General features: G+C 42.5%; 1 protein-coding gene across 1 annotated transcript in view; it reads left to right on the forward strand.

Annotated features, from left to right (window-relative positions):
- The first annotated feature begins 4,372 nt into the window (after positions 1–4,372).
- The window catches only part of LOC143100439 (E3 ubiquitin-protein ligase SH3RF3-like), a 99,006-nt gene continuing 78,004 nt past the window's right edge, over positions 4,373–25,374 (forward strand). The window contains exon 1 of the mRNA XM_076263624.1: positions 4,373–4,997. Within this exon, the coding sequence (XP_076119739.1) occupies positions 4,635–4,997 (363 nt within the window). The 5' untranslated portion in view covers positions 4,373–4,634. The remainder of the gene's footprint in view (positions 4,998–25,374) is intronic.

Below are 25,374 nucleotides of genomic sequence, written 5' to 3' on the forward strand. Positions count from 1 at the left end.
GTGTTTGCACTCGAATTTACCCTCGCCAATGCGCAATGTGCAAGAGGTTGCACATCATTTTATATAGCCACATTTTCACCTACCAGATTGACTATCAGATCTTAAAAACAGTTCCTGTTTGGGTGTCTGCTTTTTGTACTTGGCTTTTTTTCAGCAAATACCTACATCCTTTCATCATAGTTCATTATCCTCTCATAACTCTGTTTAAAAAAAACCTTCAAAGCCTTTCTATGGTATGATTTCTCTCACACTGCTATAGCACACTGCTGATATCAAAATGCATTTTGTGGACATGTTTGGCATAGTAATATTAACGTTGCAAACATGCCATTAAAGGAAAAACCCTTTAAAGAAGAAGACACATGACATGAAAGTGAAAAATCGGTATGTGGATAATTTTGTGTTTCTTTGCCTGTTGATTTGCTTAAAGCATCTTGATCCCTTTGGTTGAAATTCAAAACAGGTGTGCCATGGACGCCTTTCACTTGGATTGGACATACAGTAGATCTGGACTTTCCCCAGGGTAAGGAAGTGACCAGTTGAGCCCAGGGAAACAAGGTTGTTTGTAGCACCTTCCTTCTGACTGGTGCTATTTCTCATCCGCAGGAAGAAAAAAAACAGATAAAAGGCACTTTGAAACCCTTGAAACCTTTCAATTTCAACCACTGGCAACCTTACAAGATAAATCTCACACCATTGATCCCAATAATTATAATAAAATGGTTTCTTCCTGTGGGTTGAAGATGAAGAGAAATAGTGAAAAAGGTATGAAATCCCAGCACCGTTCTTTCATTGTCTCTCTTGCTTTTGTCTCTGTGCTTTTGAAATTGACATGTATTTTGACTCGAACAGAAACTGTTTTATGTAGGCTACTATTCGAATTATTCAGATTAGGGCCTAAAGAGTCCTCCTTTTGACTTTACAAGTTTATCACCTAAGATAAAACCAAAGGCATTAGATATTTATAGGAAAACTGTTTCCATAGCTGTCAAAGGTTCCATGTTTTCATTAGTAATTGTATAACTTTTTAAAGTAGCCAACTAGTTTTCTTCCACCATGCTCTATACCAGCTCTTCAGCAAATAAATGGTTGCCATGGCAATTGCAACATCAGCTAACCTAGGCCTACTTCCAAAGGCCGAAGGACATGTGCTGATCTGCAAAGCATACTCAGCACTGTCAAATACATACTGAACACTGTTTGCTACGTTCACATTTGGGTTAATTACTGTAAGTTGAATAAGATATCATGATAATATAGCACAGAACTTCTCTTTTAACATATCTTTGATATCAAAATATGTTATGACATATATAACTAGATGTACCACATAGTGGTACAAAATATGACCGCCGCTCAGTCCTGTACATTCACGCTTGTCAATTTGTCTCCATCTCCTACTCCATCCCCTACTCTTGCAACTTTTGTGTATGCTTGTACTGTATGTGCGTGCATGCGTGTGTGAGTGTGTGTGAGTGTGTGCCTGCCTGTGTGTGTATGTTTATGTGTGTGTTTGTGTGTGTGTGTGTGTGTGTGTCTGTGCATGTGTGCGTGTGCGTGTGCGTCTGTGCGTGTGTATGTGTGCATGTGCATGTGCATGTGTGTGTGTGTGTTTATATGTGTGTGTATGTGTGTGAGAGAAAGAGTGTGTGTGAGAGTCCTGCCTTGTAGCTCCTCTCCTCATCATCCTCAACCAGCAATCCTTCGCTCAACACCACCATCTACAGGCCGATGGGTGTATAGTCACACAAATGAGTGATTATGGGCTAGGTTGATGCAGGCCCTTGAGACCAACATACCATAAAAATCTTGTCATCCTCGGTGCCACAGTTCTTGGAAGGCAACGCTAGCAGCAGTCATAATCATGACAACATTGGTTCATATGATTTTAGTTTAAAACAGATGTGATCAGTAATTAAGATTAGGATCTCATCAGCTTGTGAGAACTATTTAACTTTGTTGTGTGTGAGTGTTTTAGATTAGAAAAGGTACAGGACACATAAGACCAACACCCACTGGCGGCGATATTCACGTCTATGGATTTGACACTCAAGAGATAGAACAATTTTCTAAACTTTAGCATTGACACGTGTCAGACGCTGCCAGTCAGGCTTTGCTACATTAAAAGTAATGGATTTCTAAACTTTGATGTCACTTAACGCCCGTCAGACGCCGCCAGTGGGCGTTGCCTATAGAATTAGAATAACAGATAGACATCAAACAAAGCGAAAGCATAACATTCACATTCACAATGTTAAAATCACAGTGTGGATGCATGGGCGGATTATGAACTTTCGGGCCCCTGGGCCCAGATGTATTAAGGGCCCCCCACTAATTGTCAAATATGTGGGAGAGGGGATTTGGGGGTCCTCCCCCAGAAAAAAATTAATTTGTTTGCTATGATTTCCTGTATTCTGGTGCATTTTGGGGATGGCCAATACTAAACTCAATCAGACTTATAGCCTACATCCTGATTTGTTGATATTGAGGCAATGATTCCATGCAAAGTCTTGGGGTTCAGGGCCCCCTGACCCCTTGGGTGGGCCCCTGGGCCTGGGCCCGGTAGGCCCGTGCAGTAATCCATCCCTGTGTGGATGTATTGATACATTAATTTAGTGTTTAGATAATGCAGCGATTCAGTGTGAATTAATGACCTCCATGAATCAAATGTAAACCTAAAGCCAACTCATACTGGGCTGTCTATAGATCCCAGAGAAGGCTTCTGTTCCATGTGGGTGGCAGTGGGTGGATTGAGTCTGCCCTTGCCAAGGCAGGATGTCATATCTCTATGACTTAATAGTCTTTATATGTACAGCATTCCCCGTAACTACTTAGTTGGCCTCCGCTCCATTGTGTGTATGGCAGGGAACTGTAATTTACAGTGATGACTGACTGTGTGAACTAAACATGTTTTAACAGGCAGACACCACTCCAACCAGTTCAAGAGTGGGTGGTTTGGTCCATGAAAGCTGTAATTACTACTTTGCATTTGAATATGGATACAGTAATTAGTGTTTACTACACAGAACTGGGTCATTTTAATATGTAGGCTAAATGTTTACAGTAATTCAATTGAATGTACATGTTTGGGGAAAAACACACTTTTCCACTGAATATATCAGCTACAGTAGTAAATAAAATACAATAAAAATTGGGGAAAGATTATCAAATACAAATATTCTTTGCTTTCATGTGTGTAGGCCTATTTTTTAATAGTTGCTGTCCTATGGTCTTTTGCTACTGAGACCTTGAATTTCCCCTTGGGGATCAATAAAGTATCTATCTATCTATCTATCTATCTAGCCTCCTGTCGTGAGGCTGTAATGGAGAGAATCCTCAGCAGAGGGCAGTAGCTACATATTCATTCATTTGACATGAGAGAAACAGTCGGAGGTTTTAATTTCAAATACTTTTAAACCTACTATAAAATAACATATAATGATATAACCTAGTTAATTAAATATATAATTAAATCATATATAATTAATGTTAATGTTGATTTGATGTTTGAGGTGTTTCTTGATTGTCTAGACATTCCATGAAACACAGAAAGTAGGCTGATTTTAAGGAATACTGTTTCACGTATTCAGGGATAGGTTGCTTCATCTCCCAAGGCATTTCCAATTTTGACAACATCTGCCCCTGGTGCCGTGAACTGGAAACAAACTTAGTGGCTCGCACCAATACCTCCATGGCTCGGACCGAGCATGGTGGGGAGGGCAGTTTGATTGGCTGTTGAAATCATAATATCATCGACCTTTCACCAATTGGCCTAGGCCTCAGTGCGCCAGAGTAGACATATGAGAATGAATGCTAAGTGTGTGTGCGCGCGCGCGCGCGTGTGTGTGAAGTAGATGAATAAATGAATGATGATATAAATTAACACTGTCTGAAACTTCAGCAAACAAATGCATTACATTTCAAATCGAGATAATGACAAAAAAAAATCAGATATTCAACGTGTTGCCTTGAAATAAATCGACACAATTAGCCTTTACCAAGTTTCTAGTCTGTTGCCACTTGTGAGTCTATAGTGTCGATTGAAAAAACAAAACCCATCATCTATTTTTTTTTTGCAATTTAGCTATGAAGTCATCTTTGATAGGCCTCGATTTAACGCGCCTTAATTCAAAACACCATGGGAAATCACCTATGGTACTTTCAGTAGACCACACGTCATTTTTAAACGCGCTGCGGGAAACGACTAAAGGAAAGAGGCCATTTAATTCGCTCCGTTCAGCCATATATGTACAGTCGCTCTCCTATCACAGTCCGTCATAGAGCCTGTCACGAGTCATTGCTATTGCCTTCCGACGGGAGTGTCGACTGTAGACTGCTGCGCCGAGGAGTATTCAATATATTTCTAGAACAAGCAGAAGAGCGTCGTTATGATTCACTCCTAGTTGAAGCTTCGTAGTTGGCCGTGCGTGCGCGGTGCGCGAGTTCTCTGCGCTGATGTAGAGTGTGTGACCTCACTTTTTGCACAGCTGTGTGAGAAACAGCTAACGCCAGAGCCCCAGTCGGGGGAGTTACCTCATGTTACCGAGCAGCCAGTATGTATTGCACGGTCTCTGCAACATTCTATGTAGATCAAGAGAAATCGTCTGAAGTAAGCAACATTATTACAGACTAAAATGGACGAGTCGTCGCTTCTGGATCTACTAGAATGCTCTGTGTGTTTGGAACGACTGGACACAACCGCCAAAGTATTGCCCTGCCAGCATACCTTCTGCCGCCGTTGCCTCGAAAACATCGTGAGTTCCCGCAACGAGTTGCGCTGCCCTGAGTGCCGTATACTGGTAGATTGTGGGGTAGATGATTTACCAGCCAACATACTCTTGGTACGGCTTTTGGACGGAATTAAACAGCGTCCGAGGAATGGAGGAAGACCCTCTCTCACCGGGATATCGCTCGGATGTGCAGCCGGCATCTCTGCTTCTCCTCCCGGAACGGCCATCCGAGACTTACCCATTGCCACACGGAGCTCTCCAGTCAAGGTTTGTCGGAAATCCCATACGTTACGCCCATAGCATATCAGAAATGCACTTTACACTAATTGCTGTTTAAATTTCTTCTGTAAAACATTGAGCTAGACCTGTTGTTAAACGGGCTGTGTAAGAAGGAGGATCTTCCAAAGCGTCTTCATCTGTGTTGGATAGAATGTTTGATAACTTCTATTGTCTACTACAGTGCAATAACAGCCCACATGACCTCTGTCTTCATGCTGTATTGAACATTTGCACAGAGCATACTACTTCCCAGTGACTTCCCATCAACTCAAACTGCTGACATGTTTTGTTTAGTTCGGGGAAAGAAGAAAGATGCCTTGGTTGTCTTTTGGACTTTAACTAACCTGTCATGCAGAACCATACCATACCATACCATTAGGTAATGAGTGTCTTGGTCATTCAAAAGAAGCTGGTATGCTTTGCCCTGGGTTTCCCATAAAATAGATTTTTTCAGTCCAAAGATTCATGATGAATACCGTAGCTCCATTAGGCCTAAGTGATGTAGACATTAGTTGTTACATTGTTGATCTTAACTGAGTAGGCTATGTAACTGGCCGTCTAATTATTTTAGCTTGTTCTATGTGTTCCTTTTCAAAATGTCCTATAAATGGATAACCAATAGGCTACTACCGCTACTCATTACACTAAAACCTTAGGGTGAGGTTAGTGGAATCTGTCGACAGCAGACAGTGAAGCTGCTTGTGAACATCCACATTCCATGGTTGCCATGGTCCCTGGATGCTTGTCCCAGGCTGCTGTGCAGCAGGTCTGGACTGGAGGCTGCCCAGTCATTGTTTGCTTAGCCCTTTGTGAGAGGCGGCGTCACTGGACCCCAGCGGCGGGCAACACTTCCCCTACCTCAGTTCTCCCCAAGGACTCTGTGCTAGTGATGAAAGTGTGAACTAATGTGCTGTTACAGCCCGCTCAGGCAGGGGAGAAACTGTGCTGACACAGCTAAGGGGGCTGGGGGGGGGGGATGTGGGGAGTGGGTGGGGCAAGGGGGTCTTGACACCACTGGCCCACTGTTTCAGGCATAGGCAGTCATGCAGACAGCAAGCCATTGATAACACACATACACACACAAACTGCTGCTGATGCTGCAAAATTAGTGTCACAGTATAGATTGAGATTTTTGTTTATCATCGGTGGAAATGCAGTTGTGGTTGGGCCATCTGACTATCCCTGGCTAGCTGGAAAGATGACAAAAGCTTGTAGCAGTTGAGAACACTGTGTATGTGATCTCTCCTTCATTCATCTAATTTGTTTACTGAGCACACATCACATGCTGTCAGTGAGATAGAGCAATGGGGAGAAAGAGAGTTAGGGAGTGAGTGAGTGTAAGGGATGGAGAGACGGAAAGTGATGAGAGAGAACATCTCCATTCAATTATGTGCTCAGTGAGTCTTGTAATACTGCTTCTCTAACCAGCAGCCAAAACAGCCTTTTCTTTTCAATTGTTCTCACAGCAGAGATGAAAGAACAGGAATGGAATCACACTGCGATAAGTGGCTGAAGCCGACCATTGAATGCTCTGACCAGTCCGCATAGTAATTCTGGTCTGTGCGATTGCCATGTTATTCTTTGCAGACGACTGCTTCACATCCCAGCACATTTCACTGAATGAAATAAACTCGGTTTCTTTTGTTTCTGAAAACAAATCAGTAATGATGACAGAATCAAAGATGGCCTGAGCCCCAAGAGGTGGGGTGTGATGTTTGTGTGAGCTTGCGTCATAAGGAAAAATCTAATTCAAAAGCAATGTCTGCGGTGTCTTCAGTATCTGATGGGAAAAGGTTGCTAGGAAAAAAACTTGAATTTGACCATAACACAGCATGAGTCAATATATTACCCCATGACAGCACAACATTAATATAGTTTAGTAAAGGAAACAGGATGGGCACTATTTCCACCCCTGTACCATTGGAGAAATGATTCCACCATTTTTGTGAGTTATGAGGTGGACAAAGAATGATTTCACCACCTATTGTGTAAGCGGTTGAAGCTCTACATATTAATTAAAACAGTAGGAGCCTATCCTGCTGTTAGTTTTACATTGTTTTCAAGGAAAGGGGCTTCTGTGCCTGCCCAAAGACATACTATATGTCTCTTGTCCTGCCTTGTATTTTTAGGCCATTAAAATTTTATTTAAACTGTGATTGCAGCATCAAGCAAGAAGGTGGCCGTGAAATTCTTAGTGGCTACCGGCACTGGCGTCAGCTCTCTGTCGCTGGGTCTTAAGTGTCTTCTGCCTACCGTCTTGGCACTCTGTCTTGTTAGTAACCCCCATATCAGTGTATTTATGGAGAACAGCTCCTCTCCTCTCCACACCACTCCATTCTGTTGTTTTTCCGGATGTGGAGCTCAGAACTCTCATGATGCAAAGAAGCGGTGTTAACTGAAGAATGCATGCCTCCCTGAGCCCTGTCACCACGGAGACAACAACAGAAAAATCATCCTTAACAATAGCAATAACGCCCCTCTTTCCTACGCACAAACAAATGACAGGAATGTGGTTGACATGACTGGCTTTTCAAACAGGAGCCTAGAGAGTGAGGAGGTGGAATGTTCTCAAGACCTTGGTCAACATGGCCTGCTCTGCTTCTCTCTCACTGGTTTTGTCATGCTTGACAGAGCTCTGCTGTGAGATGTTTCCTGTGATTGCCTGTTTTATTGGCGAAGCGCATTCTTCATTTGTCATTTGGAAGTAAACAATGCCTTACTAAAATAAAACTTGGCCGGATCTCGAGAGAGGGACGGCGCCCAATTAAATGGCCACTGGGTCGTGCCAGGGCTGTAAAAAGGGGGCCTTTCCACTGGTTGCTGGCTATGTGGGAATAGGAATGATGGCTCGTGGAGATTAAGTAACCACAGCCAGTATTGTGTCCCTGCCTGACTGTAGACCTAACTCGAGATATTCTCACTAGAAAACAACATACAAACAGAGACCTAACTGTGACTCTACTGTGCGTCATCATGAAACTTTTTTGGTGTTCTTTTATGCCGCATTGATGAGCCGTAGGCATTTACGGAATGATAAAAGCCCACAATTCATACAAAAACTTCTATTCATCCAATTTCAAGCAATAGCAATAATTTACCTTTGTCAAATATGTGGAGTTTTTCTTTCTCTGTTTGCACATGTCATGTACATGAGAAAAAATATCTAGACAATCAAGCATGTCTTGCTTGTCAGGCGATGGGAAGAAATTCAGTGAAATTTTGAAGAATCAGCTTGAAGTGATGCAGCCAGACCCAATACATTTAGTATACACATTTTCCAATGAGTGTGTTCATGCTCTTGTGTTAAATAGGGATAGTGTTGTTATAATTACTGCATCCAAGCAACAGATCTGAGAACTGTGTGGTGATTGAGAGCTGCAGTGGATGCATTGTTAGCTTTAATCAGAATGGATTAGAGTTTTTAATAGTTATTAAGTGTTGCCTTGCCTTCACAACAAACTTCACAGAGATTATCTTGTCCATTCACTGGAGTAATTCAATTGGGCGTACAGCAGAGTGGAAACACAGGCTAATGAAAGTAGTGAGTCGCTCTTGATGTCTTGCATTATCCCTTCACACATAGCGAGAGAGAGAGAGAGAGAGACAGAGACAGAGAAAGCACTGGAGAGAGACACTTATGAGGAGAAGTGTGGTTCTTGCTGTGCCTGATTTGGAGCACTTATCTGTGCTGTGGGAAGACCAGCTCCTGCATGTGGAAATGGAATGAAATGGTGAGTGTGTTTGTGTGTATGTGTTTGTGTGTTTTTCTCCGATGGAGACTGTGGAGTTTTTCAATATTCATAAATGGAATGTGTAATCTCCTACTACTAATTAGGCCGTAGGTTGTTTGCATTGAAGATCCAGGTAAAAACAATCCAGTGCTAATGTACACATTGCATACATGGTTCTATGCGTTTCACAAGTCCAATTAGGATTCATGTGTGTTTGCATATCAGGAACTGAAGGTCACATGCCTCGCTAGTATAGGAACCAACATCACGCCAGCGGTTGTCCTTTTTTCATTTGTAATTGTTGTTGCCACTTTTTGACGTTCCTCTCTGGTTTCATCCAGTAACCCTAGTTAAAGGGACACCAGGCAAGCCTGATGCTTTTTTCTCTACGAAACTCCCCCTCGCTTGGTCTGAAGCTTTTTTTCTTTTTCTTTGCATCTTCCATCAAGGGTTTTCGCTGCTTCTTCGCCGGCTCTGCCATTATACACACGTTTGCAACAATCGCTAGCGTTTCGTTAGCCTGCCTCTGTGCTGTGGATGCAGGATGTAAACTGATCCTGCTTCGGTCGGCAGGTACGATACACTGAACTTGCAAGCAGGATATTCTTCCTACAGGCAGTAGGGCCGGGCGAGAGAGTCTTCATTCGCCCTATAATGAGTCATTTAACCATATACCGACTTACGAAGATGAGTAATTAACACGAAAACGTTGCCTGGTGTCCCTTTAACTGAGGGTAGCTATGGGTCCATTTGATTTTAATGTCCATTTTTTCTAGTGCTGTGGTAACAGACAGACCTCATTAGTGTAGACTGTTCAGGTTTCCTCAGTGCCCAACACCTATTTTCCAAATGATTTATTTTCCAAGATTTGTTTATTTTCCAATATTAAACAATATTAAAGGCGCTCTAAGCGATGCTGGGTAACGTCACTTCTGTTCTGAAAGCTAGCTCGCTACTTCTTCCCACTTCATCACCCTCCCTCCAGTGCAATTGAAACTCCCGTGCAATTGAAACGCACATCTCGTTGGTGATTTGCTGGAACAGTTTGTTATGCTTTTATGGGTAAGGTTTGCCCAAGTTGTTTTGTGGCTGTTTTTGGAGCCTGGATTGTCCACAGAGATCGCATTTTTTTTACAGTGTATTCAGGACACAGGCAGCTAGCGGATGGTGAGGTGACGTTTGCTGTAAGTGAAAAAAATGTTTTAGCCCAAAAAACGTATGACATCGCTTAGAGCACCTTTAAACAATAACTTATCAGAAAACTGCATTTAAGTCCGTGACGATACAATACATTTAGTGTTAGTTGTTTAGAGGTTAAACAGAAATAAGGCATTTGCTGCCTTTTTGCTTGTTCAATATGAAATAACGTTTGAAAATTTCATTTATTTGGCTATTATTCCTTGGTTAATTTAGGTGCGGGAGATGCACAAGGACAGGGACTGCCTGGGGTCACAAAAACTCCCAGTTTTGCTTGCCTCTCATTCCCCTTGAGTGTAGGGGGTTAACCCACTCTCACACCACCCTTATTGTTCTTATGGAAATGAGGGGTGAGAAGTTACTAACCGATGCTACTGTCAAAATGAGCAATCACAAAATGATATAATTCATCCCTAGGGGAAAGAGAGAGCATTATCCATCTGCCATTCGATTTTTGGTGGGGAAGGCTTGGCTTGGAACCAATGTTTTCGTCTTTTCAGACATTATTGCTGCAGTGCTCTGTAGTGTGGTCCTTGGCCAGTATGTTTAAAGGAAAGTATGCAACTTGTGTGCTGCAAATGATAACATGGAAAATTTGTCTTGATTTAATTTTTTGTCCTGTTGAATGCTTCATTTCCTGTCTGAGATGGTTTAACTGTTGAATACATCATAGCCTCCATCCTCCTTTCCAACAGTAAAGTTGCGATTGATTTGGATCATCGCTGTCTTTTTCCATTGAAATGGGAACATTTTCAGTTATTGCATACAGTATACAACTTCTGTTACCTAACCATGACTCCTCATTCTCTCAGGCTCTCTATCACCCTATTTAAGTCTGTTATTATTTTTACGAGTGCCTTTGGCATTGGACCTCATGCTTTCATTTCAAGTCCTTAGGAGGGAAAGTGTTCTGTAGCCAGCGCTCTCTCTCTCCCTCCTCAGTCTTTCCCCTGCTGGAGGGTTTTGGTGTAGTTGGACGGCACAGTGTTTACCCGGGAGTTCAGAGTCGGCCCGTAGCCTGTGGAAAAATCTGACTGGATGAGAGCTTGTCGTACGTCTAATGGCTTCAACAGAACGTCATCTGCCGGCAGGCCAACGCTGGTTGCTGGTCAGTGGCTCCTCCTGGAGCTTGAGTCAGGGCTGGGGTGGACAGAGGGGCCAGGAGGATGGTCTGGAGAAGTGCATGGGAGGCCTGTTTTGGATCTTGCTGTCTTGCCCATGTGTACAGGTGGGGTGGGGGGAGGGGTCTTCAGCAGGAAAGGGAAATCGGTTTTATGGAAGAAGAATTGCAAGGAAATGAAGCAATGATAGTGAAGGAGCAGTTTGTGAAAGTGTGGAAAGTATTTCTTCCCAGAATTCTACAGGTCTCATGGGAAATGAAATAAGGATGCATATGGTCTGAATTAACAGTAGTTGGCTTTTGTTGTGGCCTTTGTAGTTCCTTCAAATTGTGACCAAGGTAAAGTAAATAACGAAGATTAAACATGCATTAGACCCTTTGTGTTTTGATCATTTTTCTAATCTCCTCTAATTTAAGTCATTATTTGTGTCCCCAGTCACCATACAACTATTTCACAGACAACACTACATGAGTGAATAGACAGGAAACCAGGAAACCTAGTCTACATGAGAAGTGTTTTTCTACTTTTAGTCATCTGAAAGGAGCTACTTTTGGTGAAAAAGAGGAATATTTAAGAAAGAGAAGAAAATGTTTGACCCAGTTAGTCATAGAGTTCCTCTGGACTTTGTAGTTTGAGTCTGAAATATTTGGGGGTTATGTTCTTCCTGTTGGCAATTATCTGTGTGGATAGCCAAAGTGAATCATTTCCTGTGTCTGACTGAACTCTGATTTTCTCCTGGACTGTTTAGTCTAGTGGAGGAGAGGGAGAACCTGTGCCTGCACAGCCACAAGGGGAGAGAGCCGAGCCAAGAGCTACAGCCCCTGGAAGACAGGAGCATCCCTCTGCCACAGCACCCAAAGTGTGGAGGCGATGTGCAGTCCACACATGTTTTTTTAGAAAGATAAAATGGTACAGCATAGTATGCCTAACAATATTATTTTTAATTATATTATTGTTAGGCATTTATTATGGTATTTTTGGTGGTAAACAATAACCATTATTTCTGGTAAAGTAGAGTTATTTGAGGCAGGGTGAAGTGACGGTTTCTGCATCTAGTTTTTGAGCCACCAGTGGCCATGGTGTTAAAAGGGCTCACCAATCTTATTCTTGTGGGAAAATCTGCCTTCTTATTTTCAAGGGTGTCCTAAATCTAGCATTTCATTGTGGGGGCCCAATAATGACTGTTGACACACTAACTGGGGGGTAGATATATTTAGGAGCTTCACTGTGTGAGAGTGACCTCCAGCATGTCAGCACTTCTTTCTGGCTCTGTCTCTGAGGTCTATTTTGTGATCGCTCCTGGCACCAACCTGTCTGTTAGTCTTCCTGTTTTGAGCTTGGCCCTCTCCAAGTGTCACTGCACAGAAGGTTTGGAATGTGGAACCCCACTGTTAGACCGTCAACATCTTAATTGAACAGTTTCTTTGGAATGAGTGATCCTTGATTTTTATCCACCTACTATTGACTTCTGTATGGAAATGACACATTCTGGAGGAATGCTGTTTGCAGGCTGTCTGAGGTATGTGTTTGTGGGTGCTGTTAAGATTATGCTGAAGTCTATTAGTGGGACACATTTAACTGCCTCAGCTCTGTGGCTGTGGTATTGTCATGAGAAGCCAAAGCACAGCGAGTAATTACACATTCAGTACTCAAGGGAATTCATAGTGTGCTGCACTATAAAAGTGCTTGATAGCCTGGTGGTCTTTTTGAACAAACACTCAAGACAGTTAAGATGGGCCATGGGTATGTAGGCTCTCTCTGTGTGTGTGCTCATAGTTATTGGAATAATACTTGAAAACATACTTGCTACATTTTATTTATTGGAAACATACTTAGATTAATAGATGGGTCAGGGGAACATTTGTTTGCACATTTTAAATGTCTTTTTAAAAGAAAAATAATAATAATTTTAGGATTTTGCGCTGATGGAGGGTAACTAGTATATAAGTATAAGTATAAGTATAAGTATACTTATACTTATACTTATACTTATATACTTACTTATCCCTCACATATGTCATATTCCATAACGCCTCCATGATGTAATGTTTTGGGTAAATTTGAAACTATTTAGTTACTGGTATGATACATCCCAAGCAAACCCTTCAACCTGCCTCTTGGGTTGACCTGTCACACACTATAGGAAGTGGAGTAAAAGGGCATCCATTATAGTAGCCTGTCCAAAACAAACCTGCTGTGTCAAAACTGGAGTGCTGCATGTTTCCAAGAACTGCCCTAGACGCCGTACACTGCTGAGAGTATTTAGCTTGGACAGGAACACAGAACTGCTGGAAGTCCTTCCTGTGATGTGAGAAACATTGTTTGAAGCGCAGTTCCTCACTGGAGATGTTATGCAGAGGTCCTGGCTCTCCGTGCTCTTCTGTAAATGTACCAACAGAGCGAGGAGGACCCGAGGTCAATGATATAATATCAAATTAATGTCTGTGATGAGCTTCCAAGTACCTGCCTGCCTCCTTTTATGTCGCAGAGAGAGTTATGACTCCCAGAACACAGCTTGGGCTCACTTTGTATGGACTTCATTGATTAAAAAATGATTTAAAAGTTCCCCTTTCTCCCTCTTTGAATTTATTGTGTCATAATAACTTCATCTTGCCTCACCCAGTAATATGAGCTCTAGCATTGTGAAGGGCAATTTGTACAATAGCTCCTGATTAACTGCAAATCCCTTTGCGCCACAGTGTACTTGTGTTTGTATCCAGACGAGGTGTCATAGCTCAAGGAATCGTAGCATTTTGTCGTGGTGTTCTCCCTTTGGCTATCATCCCACATTGCTAAAGTTGCCTTCAGTTTCTCTTGATGTTGTTGTTGGCTGTGTGGCAACTGCAGACTTCTGTGAGGCCTTCTAGACTCAGCACCTGCCGGAGGTCCTGGAACAGGTGGGTCTGTCTGCCAGGAACAAACAGCCCAACAGCAATTAAGACTTCTCTCAAGGGTGAGGGGACTACTGCTGTTGTCCTTTTGTTAGCTGCTCCACTTGGCTGGCCCAAGTGTTAGACAGCCCATCTCAAGTTTGTGGAATACATTTTTGTTATCCAGACAGAAATGAAAATTGCACTGCTGTCCACTGGCAAGACAGGGAGAGAGTATGCTTCGGTTTAGTTTTTGTGGTTTTCAAAGCTGTCCATTGGTGAGAGATTCTGTTGTGCTTTGAGCTAATAAAACAAGCCCAGCTCTAGTCTTTCATCTTGTCTCGTCTAGACCTGTAGTTGTTGTACAGTGTTCTTATGGAAACACATGTCATGATGTTTATTAAATGGGTCATTCTGTGTCAAATCAGATTGAATCCAGGAAAAAAGTTGCTGTCGTCTCAGATTTTGGTCACATAGTTTGTCTACATAATGTTTAGGTCCCAAAATGAAGACCTGTTAAATATGTTTTGTTCAATTCCAATGTTTTCATATTTTCTTTGCCTTTGGATTTTTGTACAGTAAAAATGCCTTATCTCGGCAGTCATATTTGTACATAAATATCTTAAAACATATTATTCCTAGCCTGTCCAAACAATAGGCCTACTTCATTAATATTGTGCCAATATGTGAGGTATTCACAGCTCATGGACATGGAGAAATTGAGGATGAAAAAGGGCATGTGGGCATGCTAGTAAGAACCTACAAATCTACATGGCAATGGTTCAATGTTTAATCTTTAGTGCACAAATGTTGCATAATGTGTGGATAGATACACTTAGTTAGTTACATTGTTATACCTCTGTTTTTTATTGTTACTCCAGAGGAAATCTATCTAATTATCTATGATACAACACTGATTTCCACATAGATTTCCAAGTTCCTTAGCTTTACTGTTACCTGCCCCAGCATCATCCCATGTTTGTTTTTTTGTACAGATTTGTTTATCTTACACGCACCCATGATCAACACTTCAACACCACACTTCAACACACACATACACACACACACACACACACACACACAGGCATGCATATTTGTACAACCAAAGGCTCATTCACACACTCCTCCCTCAGAGACACAAAGGCATCCCTCTCTAAAAATAGGTGTTTAGCCTCTGTGGTTTGTTTAGAAGCCTGAGTCAGCTGCTTCTTTTGGAAGATTACAGACATATGAAAATGAAAGACCCCGTTTGGGCATTTTTGTTTCCGGTAATTCACAAAAACACTTTTGTTGCTGGCTTGCCTTTTCCGCTCGGATAGTTCTCAGACCAAATTGGGTGGAACTCTGACTTTTCCTCACGTGACCGTGTTGGCAGTGAGTGGCAGTACGTACCCCATGTAACCTGAGCTAGCTGCACACAGTGCACACAAGAAGTCTGTCTATCATTATCTTCTGACACACTGCGTCTGGGAAAGTGCATGGAAAGGTTCCCAGGCTGAGAGTTACAAGGCGGATCATTGTTGAGGGTGACATCTAGTCATGGCTGAGGTCTTTGGGTGAGGACCTGACTGACCGAGTGCGTCTCACATTTGGTGGCGTGTGACATCCATTGGGAGCGAGGGCCTGCGGAAGCAGGTGTCCATAGAAACTCGGAATAGTGACGTCATGTGGCTGGGGGGAGAAGCTGAGAGTGCAGCTGTCCCATGTGAGTGATGTCAGTAAGCAGTTGGGGAGGAGAGGTGTGCTGGCCAAAGTGCACACCACAGTTATGACACCATGACATGATCGTTACGCAGCCAAACCCACCGACTCATGGTTGGGGTGTCATCAGTAACGGCTGTCTGTATCAGCAGTTAAGTTGGAGATCTGGCAGAGGGAGATGCATTATATGCTTTGCTGTGATTTCAGCCTTCCTTCATTTCTGAAGCATGTGCAAGTTGAAACTCAGTCAACTCAATTGACTCAATGGTAATCATTGTTCACACCATTCTGATTTGCTCCTGTCGTAGCTGACAGTTATTTGTCTGGTAAGTCTGTGGCAGGTAACCAAATACAGCATTTCTTTTTCAACATTTCCAAAAGTCAGTTGCTTGTCACACCCACTGAGTTGGTGAAAGAAGAGTGGAGAGGAATGGTAATAAGCGCGGAGTCAATAGAAACAGTCAACACCTCTCAATAGCTGGATGAATGGGCAAAAACAGGAAGAGATGAAGGATTGCAAATACCTTGGGGCTTATGATGGAGGAGCTCCAAGAATTGGCAACCTCAGCCACAAGACTTACCAGCATTTGGAGAAGCAACACCAACAGCTTCCCTGCAAATATATAATATGTACTAGTCACTGGTAATTATACTGAACGCAGAATCCTGGCAAGTGCTACAGAAATATGGTCTTCATCTTATACATTTAACATAGGACAGCAGAATATAGAAGACAGGTCATTTCAACTACAGAAGAGGCAAGTAGAGAACATCTTTGCTAGATAACATGAAGGACTGGACTTTTTGCATCTATCCAACTTGCTCATGTACAACACAAGATCAAGAGCTGTGGTGTTTCCTGTATCCACCAGAGCACCTAATGGCCCTCAAGGTCACGAGTGAGTGAGTGAGAGAGAAGTGATGAAAAAAAAACCCATCATATTGCCACAGTCTGATTTTAGTCATGGACTGACTGTAATAATGAGAGTTGCCTGGCAACAAGAGTAAGCTCATGCACTGGTGTACTAGGCTGAAATAGACATGCATTCTCAAATTGCCAAGACTGCATTAAGACTACTGAAGAATGTCAATCATGAGTCTCTACACCCCTGCCACATATATTCAAGTGAAAGAAAGATATACTGTATGTCTTTTGTTCTGCGCTCCTATTCACAAAATGGATCATGGATCACAGTCTTCATTGTGCTTCCACGGAGCTTATTAACAGTCACAGACAATTTAAGACCAAGATTAAAAACATGAAACAAACAACAAATGTTTAAGCTATCACTGAATGATGTATGCACTTTCAGCACTGCCTCAGTTACAGCACTGACCATCTTTATTAGGGAGTGAGGAAGAGATCATGATGGTGCCTGTCTCTTTCCTGGGACACAGGCAGTGCTACTAAAAACGCATTCACCTGCCCTACTGGCTTGGGATCAAAACACAACAATTTGACCAGTCATAACCTTTCAGTCATTCATTCATTCACAACTTATGGTTTCAACAGAGCATCTTTCTAATGTTACATTAAACTATGCATGAAATTATCAGCAGTGTGTTCCAAGCCACTGAGTCAAAAGGAGGAATGCATGGTTTTTACATGCAGACAAGTATGTGTGCTGTATAAAATAATGACTTGGAAAGTGTAATCAAGCATCATTCACAGCAAGTGAACACATGACGCCAAGAAACAGTCGACTCCATTTGCAACCCTTCATCCAGTTAACTATGTGGCTTCTGGTTTTCATGCACATCGACATAGAGACCAGTAATTATGGTTGATTTGGGTTTAGAGTGAAATTATGACACTTCTAATTGATCCTGTAATGGTAAGTTTCATTCTATAGCTGAGTTCCTGCTGGAGCTTGGTTGGCTTACTTTACAGTGTGCTTCTGCTTCTGTCTTGTGAATGTAAGCCCTATGACAATCTTTGTTGTATTGAGTTGAAATTCTACACTCAAGCTCTGTGAAGAGGAGCTGAAGGATTTGGTGAAAGGATTCAGTAAATTCCAGACTGAAAAAATGAATAGCTCTCTGTTGAATATGTAGACAACACTGTATAGTGCAGAACATCTGTAGATGCTAACTAAATAATAAACAAATAAGTATCTCCACTTCAAGCCGGATGCATTTACTATACTTTCCAAATTAGCTTGGAACTGTAACTGTAACAAATAATACATGCACATCAAAGCTTTTTGCACATTTTTGACCCCCCTCCCCCCATAGTGACAGGGTAGACTAATGATAAGCTGTTTGCACAGGTACAGTACATGCAGTTGAGAGCTTTGTTTCATGTAAAGATAGTTGATCATATGGATAGCACTCAGGCCCTGATCTTCCTAATCCTTACTAAATGACTAAATAGATTTATGATTCCAGTGGTGTGATGAAATTAAAGATCATAGTTATGCTGGATTGTTACAACAATGGAGCATATTTGATTAGAAACAGGGGGAAAGAGAGAGAGGGAGAGACTCTTGCTCTCTAGTGTCTTCTCCTTTGATCAGATGATACTTTTGGACTGCTTTCTGCCTCATCATTATTGTGTTTATTCAGTGAGAAATTTACTGTATTGGCTTGGACAAAGCTTGAACTCCACGGTTTTTCAAATGCTGCCAAAGCTTGCATTTCTAGTCTTAAGAAAACATTCATGTAGTGAGTAAATGTGTCTGAAATAATCAATCTGTTAATGAATGTGAATTTGTAGTCAGACAATGGATCTGCCTTTACATTAACATTTTGGATAAATCTCTCATAGTTATCAGTTAGTTCAATATTTTTTGCTCGCCATAATGATGCATTAAAGAATAATCAGCAGTAAAAATGGGCATCAAGTCAAATATTTGATTAGTGTAGGCTAGTTATCTATTTTGTCTGTTGTTTGAGAACATCTGTGATGAATATTCTTTGATGGTTGTTTGTTATAAGTCTTACTTGGTCTTAGAAACCCATTTTCAGAAACTACGCAGTAAGAAGGTCTCTTGGTAGAGTGGATTAAACAAAGAGGTCTTCTAAAGCCAATTCTGCTTCATAGAAAGGAATAAACGTCAGTCTCAGATAAGTATAAATTATATGAGACTTTTAGCAGTACATGTGCCTCACTTTGTGTACAACATATGAGTTCTCATAGTCCTGTTCCCACTGGCAATAATATTTTGGGAAACCCTAAAAATGCCTTTGTTAAGCTATGTCACACTTCCATTATATAATAATGGGCTCATCCCATCCTGTTTGTAGCAACTGTGTTGCCAACAACTGAATGCTCCTGCCGGAGACAATGTGTTTCGCTGGCCATCGTGCAGGGAGAACAGGCTTTGGCACGGCGTTTGTGAGCAGTGCTCCTCATTAAAGTGATTAATTCAGTGAGGCCACGCTGCCATTTACTGAGTGGCTTGTGCCTTTTGTCCAGGGGGACTGCAAAAGGCTCTTTTAAGGAGACAAGACAATGGGAGAGGTGCTGCACATTACCTTCTGTGCTCCTGACTTAATGAAATCACGGTGTATGCTCATCTCCCATGAATCATGTGGCCTGACAGTCTGTTTGAACAATCCCATTCTCCCAGGCCTGGGTTGGCCAGGCGCATGTCTAAAGAGCTCGAGGGGAACGGAGGGATCAGTTGTGATGGGAAAGCAGCACAGACCATTACATGTCTTGCATAATACCATTGTCAGATGATTTTCCAGCATTGAACTGATTCAACTACGATTATTACATTTCATATACATTATGTGCAGTTATTCGATTTTTTATTGTGCATTTAACATTTGTGCAGTGTCAGCATGTTCCTTTCCTTGGTAAACTCCAACCCAGTACCAATCTCAGCTCCTGTTTGGGGACCGAGCTGTCGCAGGTAAAGCCTCTGTGACATTGACCCATTTATGAATTACACCAGACAATTTCATTCTCCATTTCCTGTCTCTAAATGAAGTTTTGAGGGATGCCAGGGAATAGAATGCTGGAACCTGAAGGCTGATTTCAGTGCCCTGACGCACAGCCTCCCCCCTCTCACTCTCCAGAGTTGGCCTGCGTTTGTCTGGCTTGGTCACTTTTACAGACAAATGCAAATGTAAAGCTGAGAGCAACCAGGAGTTCAGCATCTGTGATTTGATTGGATGTTGGCATCTGCAGAGTTTCTCTGTTTTGGCCAGCAGGGCTCCAGCTCTTTGGCTACTGTCCCTCTGTGTCCCCACTTATGTCAGAAATGGTCAACAACAATTTAATTGAAGTTCTGTAAATAATTTCTAACTTTAACCTGTTGGGGCTGTGTGTGTGAATTAAAGATATAAAAGTAATTAAACAAAATTATAAAAGCAGGTCATACTGCTGACACACACACACACACACACACACACACACAGAGAGAGACACACACACACACACACACACAGACACACAGACACACACACACACACACACACACACACACACACACACACACACACACACACATAAATAGTTGGTGGTAATAGTTCCTCTTGGCTTTTTAAATAGTTAATAATTGTTCCTTTTGGCTTTTTTACTTGGCTTTGAAAGTAGAACACCCTAAAGAATGGTGATGAAATCTCGTGAAAAAGAAGCAAAAGTTGGTGGCACCCTGCATCAAGGCTCATCCAAGAGAAGACAGCACCCTGATCCCACACTCATCTCATGTCTAGGGATGAATAGGATTCTGGTGCACCACTCTGCTTATTGTTGTGTAACAGAATTCCTAAGCATTAATATAGATATGGTCATATATCATGATTGTCTCCTAAGACAATCCTAACACTACCCCACTACTCCCCAACTACAACACATAGCCTTTCTTGTTGTTCTTGGGAAAAAGCAACCATGCAACTTTTTTTTCTTCTTTTCTTCAGAGAACAATCGTCTTTGTTGGACTGCCTTGAACGGCCACTCTGTGCAACAATATTTTCAAAAATAATTTGTCTCCTGAGAGCATTCATAAAAATCCAGATTGAATGTTTTTGCGCTTGCAAAGGCATAGCGCTGTGTGGGCATTTCTCCCAAACCATGGAAATGGGAGACGAGTGTGGGTGGGAGCAGTGGGAGAGCTGCCTGACCCAGACATCGCTGCACACAGGGTGGTTCACTGCCCCATCACATACACTAGATGTTTGTGGTCAGCAGAGCGGTCTAGTCACGAGAGGCCGTGTACAGCATAGACAGAGCCATGTCAGCCTGAGAGTTGGTGAGACAGAGCCACTGCTAATGTGTTTGCCTGCTATAAAAAGGCCAAATCCAGATGTCCTGCAGAAATGTGCCAGTGTATGGTTTTGACAGATTTTTCTAAAGCTCTCTGCTGTTTGTGGGGCTCAGTGTCTACACTCACACAGCCTTGAGAGTCTGTTTAGCCAAACGTGTGCTGTAGGAGTGTGCAGTGGACGTGTACATGGTTGTGGAACACGGAACTCAATTTTACAAATTTATGTGTGGCCACATTCAATCAACAATCAACAATAACCTTTGACGTCAACAGTCATTTTAACTTTTAATGGCGCCATTTTGCAGACAATTTCTTGCTTAAATGAGAAGTGATTTTAATAATGTTTCACATACCAAATCATGGTACATACTTTACATTGTGAAACAAGAAAATGCTACACAGTCTTTAGATAATTGGCCTGAGAAAGACTAGTGTGTCCTGCTGTAGTCCCTCAGTTGTTTTCAGGGCTTCATGGCAAGGATTGGCGCCAGAGTTGACCTCAGACCTCAGATTAGATTATGGCATATCCCACAGTTTGACAGGACATTCTCCCCATGCACTGGAAGCAAACAGAGAACCTAAGTTTGGAATCTGAAAAATTCAAAAAATGTATGAGAGTCCTTTTTTGCCAACAAAGCAACGAATAGAATACCTTGTCTCACATTTGCAATCTTCCTCAGGACAGGGAAAATAATAGACTTTTATTTACCTAGACTCACAGTTTGCTTTCCACAGTTTGCTGTTGCTGGTCAAATCGATTTGAGGAAAACATCCCATTACAAATGGCAGCACTCAACGGAATTCAAGAGTAAGTGATTTGTCCTGGTATGGTGCATTAATATGCATTACACTTGCCTAGTAGCAAGAGCTTTTGGGGATTTATGTAAGAAAAGCATGCAGAATAGACTGAATAGGCTCACTGCTGCTGCTGTCTCCTTCTGAGAATATTCTGGAGTTCCTCTTTCAGGGGACATACAGTAAGGCTTACGCTTCTGTCAGTTAGGTGAGATAAGGCAGTAAACCAGTGACCATTCACTCTTTTTATATACTCAATATCATCATTTTACTGTCATAAATACAGATCTTTTGGCAACAACTTCAGATTTAGGTCATATACCGATGAATGAGAAAAAAAAGAGCTTTGTCACCATTGTCATGTTAAAGAATGTAAATTCGCTGAATTTCAGTAATCTTCCTAAAATGCATTTTGACTCGGTCTGAACGATTTTGTTGGAAAGTTGTAAATGAACGAACCTTAGAGGATATGTGATTGAACACCTGAGAGAGAATCTGCAGGACGAAGCTGGAGTCCTCATTTCCATTTTTCCGTGGCGGCTCTGTGCAGAACAAAGCAGAGAGTTTTCAGAAATAATCGTTTTCAGTGATTAAATAATATGCATTTTCCATATGGGGTCTTAAAAGCCATGTATCCTTCTAGCCACAGCGTTTTTGTTTCAAACATAAGCCTAAGCGTGCTCAGATGACGTGATAGACCAGGCGCTGTTGCTCACCTGTCCATCATCGTAAAGCCCGATTTGATTGGTCCGCCCAATCTAGGGCGAGCATACTTCCCGACCTCAAATTTTGTGGGCGGGACTAAGTTCGGAATGGCACCCAGGCTACCCTGCCTCAGCATCCTCATCCCATTAGACACGGCCCAGTGTGAGCACCAGCGGGGGTCTGTTCAGCCACGCGCTCCATTCACAGCCAGTTCTAAAGCCACGCTTTCTGGGGGAGCAAATCCACGGCCAAAATTTGACTACCTGACACCACCGATTGTACTGCTCCAAAAAAAAAGTTTGGAGACTTAGTTGTGAGTTCCTCACCTAACACAGTGTTCTTTAGTCGCTGATAGAAGAGGCAGTCTTGTGCTCGGTGGAAAAGGCTCATTTCAGTTGGGGATGTTGGGCAGTAAGTGCTTAATCCCCTTAAAGTGAATTATAACCTTCCAAGGGAATCCCCCTCCCTCCTCACTATGTATTCAACAGTATTTGCGTACGCAGCACCAAAGCTGATTTTGTCAAGGACATTTCCAACACTAATCCACTTTTTCACAAAGTTTTCATTAAGTTAGTGTAAGGATTCAATTATTAACTGTGGAATGTACTACAGCAGATGTCCCTGTGCCTGTAGTGCACAGTGTTGTGGGATGATGTGCTTGTGGAAAACATAACTTGTTCCAACAAGCACATGACTTGGCCAACACAACACTCCTGTTTACAACATGATTTCCTCTTTAGAGCCATAACGTAACCAGTTTCCAATGCACTCTGCAATCTACTCCACTCCTTTGAATCCCTTCATCAATCTTGTGTGGCCAACAAGAATCTACAAGCCTGCACTGTTATCTCATATTGTGAACCCACAGTGCCACATAATGGAAACCTACCTGGCAAAGTGTATCATTCAGCAGCAAACAAGATTTTCTCAAAAGGAAAAGAAGTGCAATAGCACAACATCAACAGGAAAGACAGTGGAGGTGTAACCTGTGTGTTGGCACCTGCAACATTGTGGAGGAGGGAGGTGTGGATTGTAGTACGAGGATTATTGTTGCATGCAGGTGCAGATGCTTTGGGAAGAGGCCTCTTTTCATTTGCGTATTTCTCTCTGTCCTAGTAGATTCAGCAGTCACAGAATAAAGGACATCTAGCCATGTTAACCATTATTCATGCTAGCGGTCAACAAGCCACTGATAGCCATGGAAACAGTCAGACCACAACATGACATTCAATTTTTTTCTAATTTTGTCAACATCTGATGTACAGTATGATGAAGTATACAAAGATTTGTTGAAATCATTCTCAGTCATGATAATACAAAGTTGAAATGTTGGTCAGTGTGTGCGTTGTCCTGCTAGGGCCCTTGGTGAGGCAGACGAGAGACTGAGCCTGTGCGTGGGCAGCGCTGTGGCTCAGAGAGGTGACTGGACAGAGCAAAGGTGTGGCTCTGAGGGGGACCGGTCTGCCTGCTGCTAACAGTCAGGGCAACCGAGGGGTCATTCACTGAGACAGCAGGCGCATGGAAGCCACGGTCAAGTCTGTCAAACACACACCTACACATGTGTGCACACACACACATGCAGCTCATTATAGAACATACACATAGTCTTACAAACCCGAAAGTGGCCTATTTCATCGTTATTGCCATCACTCTCTCTCTCTCTCTCTCTCTCTGTTGCAAACTGATTACATGGGGTAATTTGATCGCTTCAGACTGGGTCTGTCTCTTTATGCCCAGCTCTCCCATTCTTCCCGCACTGCTGCTGTTTCTCTGCCAGACCCTTACTGTTTTAGGCTGCATTAGATGTGGGTAATAGGAAGGTCTATTGGCTTAGGCAAATCAATAATCCATTCACAGATCGTCTCTAGTGAAAATGACAGCCACAAAATCTCCTGTGTTATTCATGACTGTGATCATCAACAGCAATGGGGAGTTGAGTAATTCACATGTATCATATTATACCTTCTTATTGTGTCAGCTACCTTTTCAACTTTCTGATGTTTAGCAGAACTGAATAATCTCTCCAATGTGCTGGTTGTGGGGACGCGAGCCTAAAATCTTAAATTTGAGTCGCTTTGTTGTCGCTTCGAATGGTTGTAGTTAGCTAGGCATCTCATCTCATAAAGGTTTTGTTGGCCTTGGAAAATGATTTGATTTTTGAGTTCATACGGTTCAGTCTAGCACATCGAACATCTTTCAGAAGAAAAGCTATTTAGTGTAATACCTGCTTATGTACATGGCCATTCCTCTGCCATGCGATCTGCAGTTGATGAATGGTAATGACTGAGAGACAGAGCGGGCAGCGCTACATACACGGGCGTGTCACCTGCAGAGCTCACTGGAGCAGATTTTCCTTGTTTCCTTTCCACAATGAATGCGCTCCCATCAACCCCTGCTGGAACTTTGCAGGAGACCCCAAATCCATCCAGAAACCGTCTTCAGAGGACAATGAGAACCTCCGCGGGGCCAGAGACAGAAGCTGCCTCGGCCGTCCTTGTCCAGCAGCTTGCAGGGAGCCCCCACTGTGTGAGCAGGCTGCGCCGGTGGCTTTAGCCTGGCCTGCAGACTGGAGATAGGAGGCAGGCCTGGGGACGTGCCAGGGTGTGAGTGATTCACCCGGTGACTCTGCTAATTGACCGCCGCGTGGTGCTCACTTCCGCCTTCTTTATTAACACGGTCAACAAAGCATGGGCCAGTACAGAGGCCAACAATATAATGGAGAGCTTGGATTTGAACACAGCAACCCAACTCATTCCTCATTAATAAGAACTTACTGTAATTACTGCAGTTATTATAAATGGCTGTTGCTGAAGTAGGCAGTAACAGATATGGCCTTACTATACTGTAGGTGGCCCTGTACTGTATTAATGTAACCAGTGTTTTTGCTTTTTACTACAGTCATTGATGTAACCTCCACCGACCAAAGAAATCCTTCATGATAATATTGAACAGAGCATCCCTGCTGACAGCATCCTATTTTAATATAGGCTGGACTGAAGGTCATTGATGTCTCTGCTGTTCCTAGTGAT

The sequence above is a fragment of the Alosa pseudoharengus genome, unplaced genomic scaffold (genome assembly GCF_046254945.1).
Source record: "Alosa pseudoharengus isolate Yale_2024_CS ecotype anadromous, Long Island Sound unplaced genomic scaffold, YU_APseudo_1.1 YU_APseudo_1.1_scf_3, whole genome shotgun sequence".
NCBI lineage: Eukaryota > Metazoa > Chordata > Actinopteri > Clupeiformes > Clupeidae > Alosa > Alosa pseudoharengus.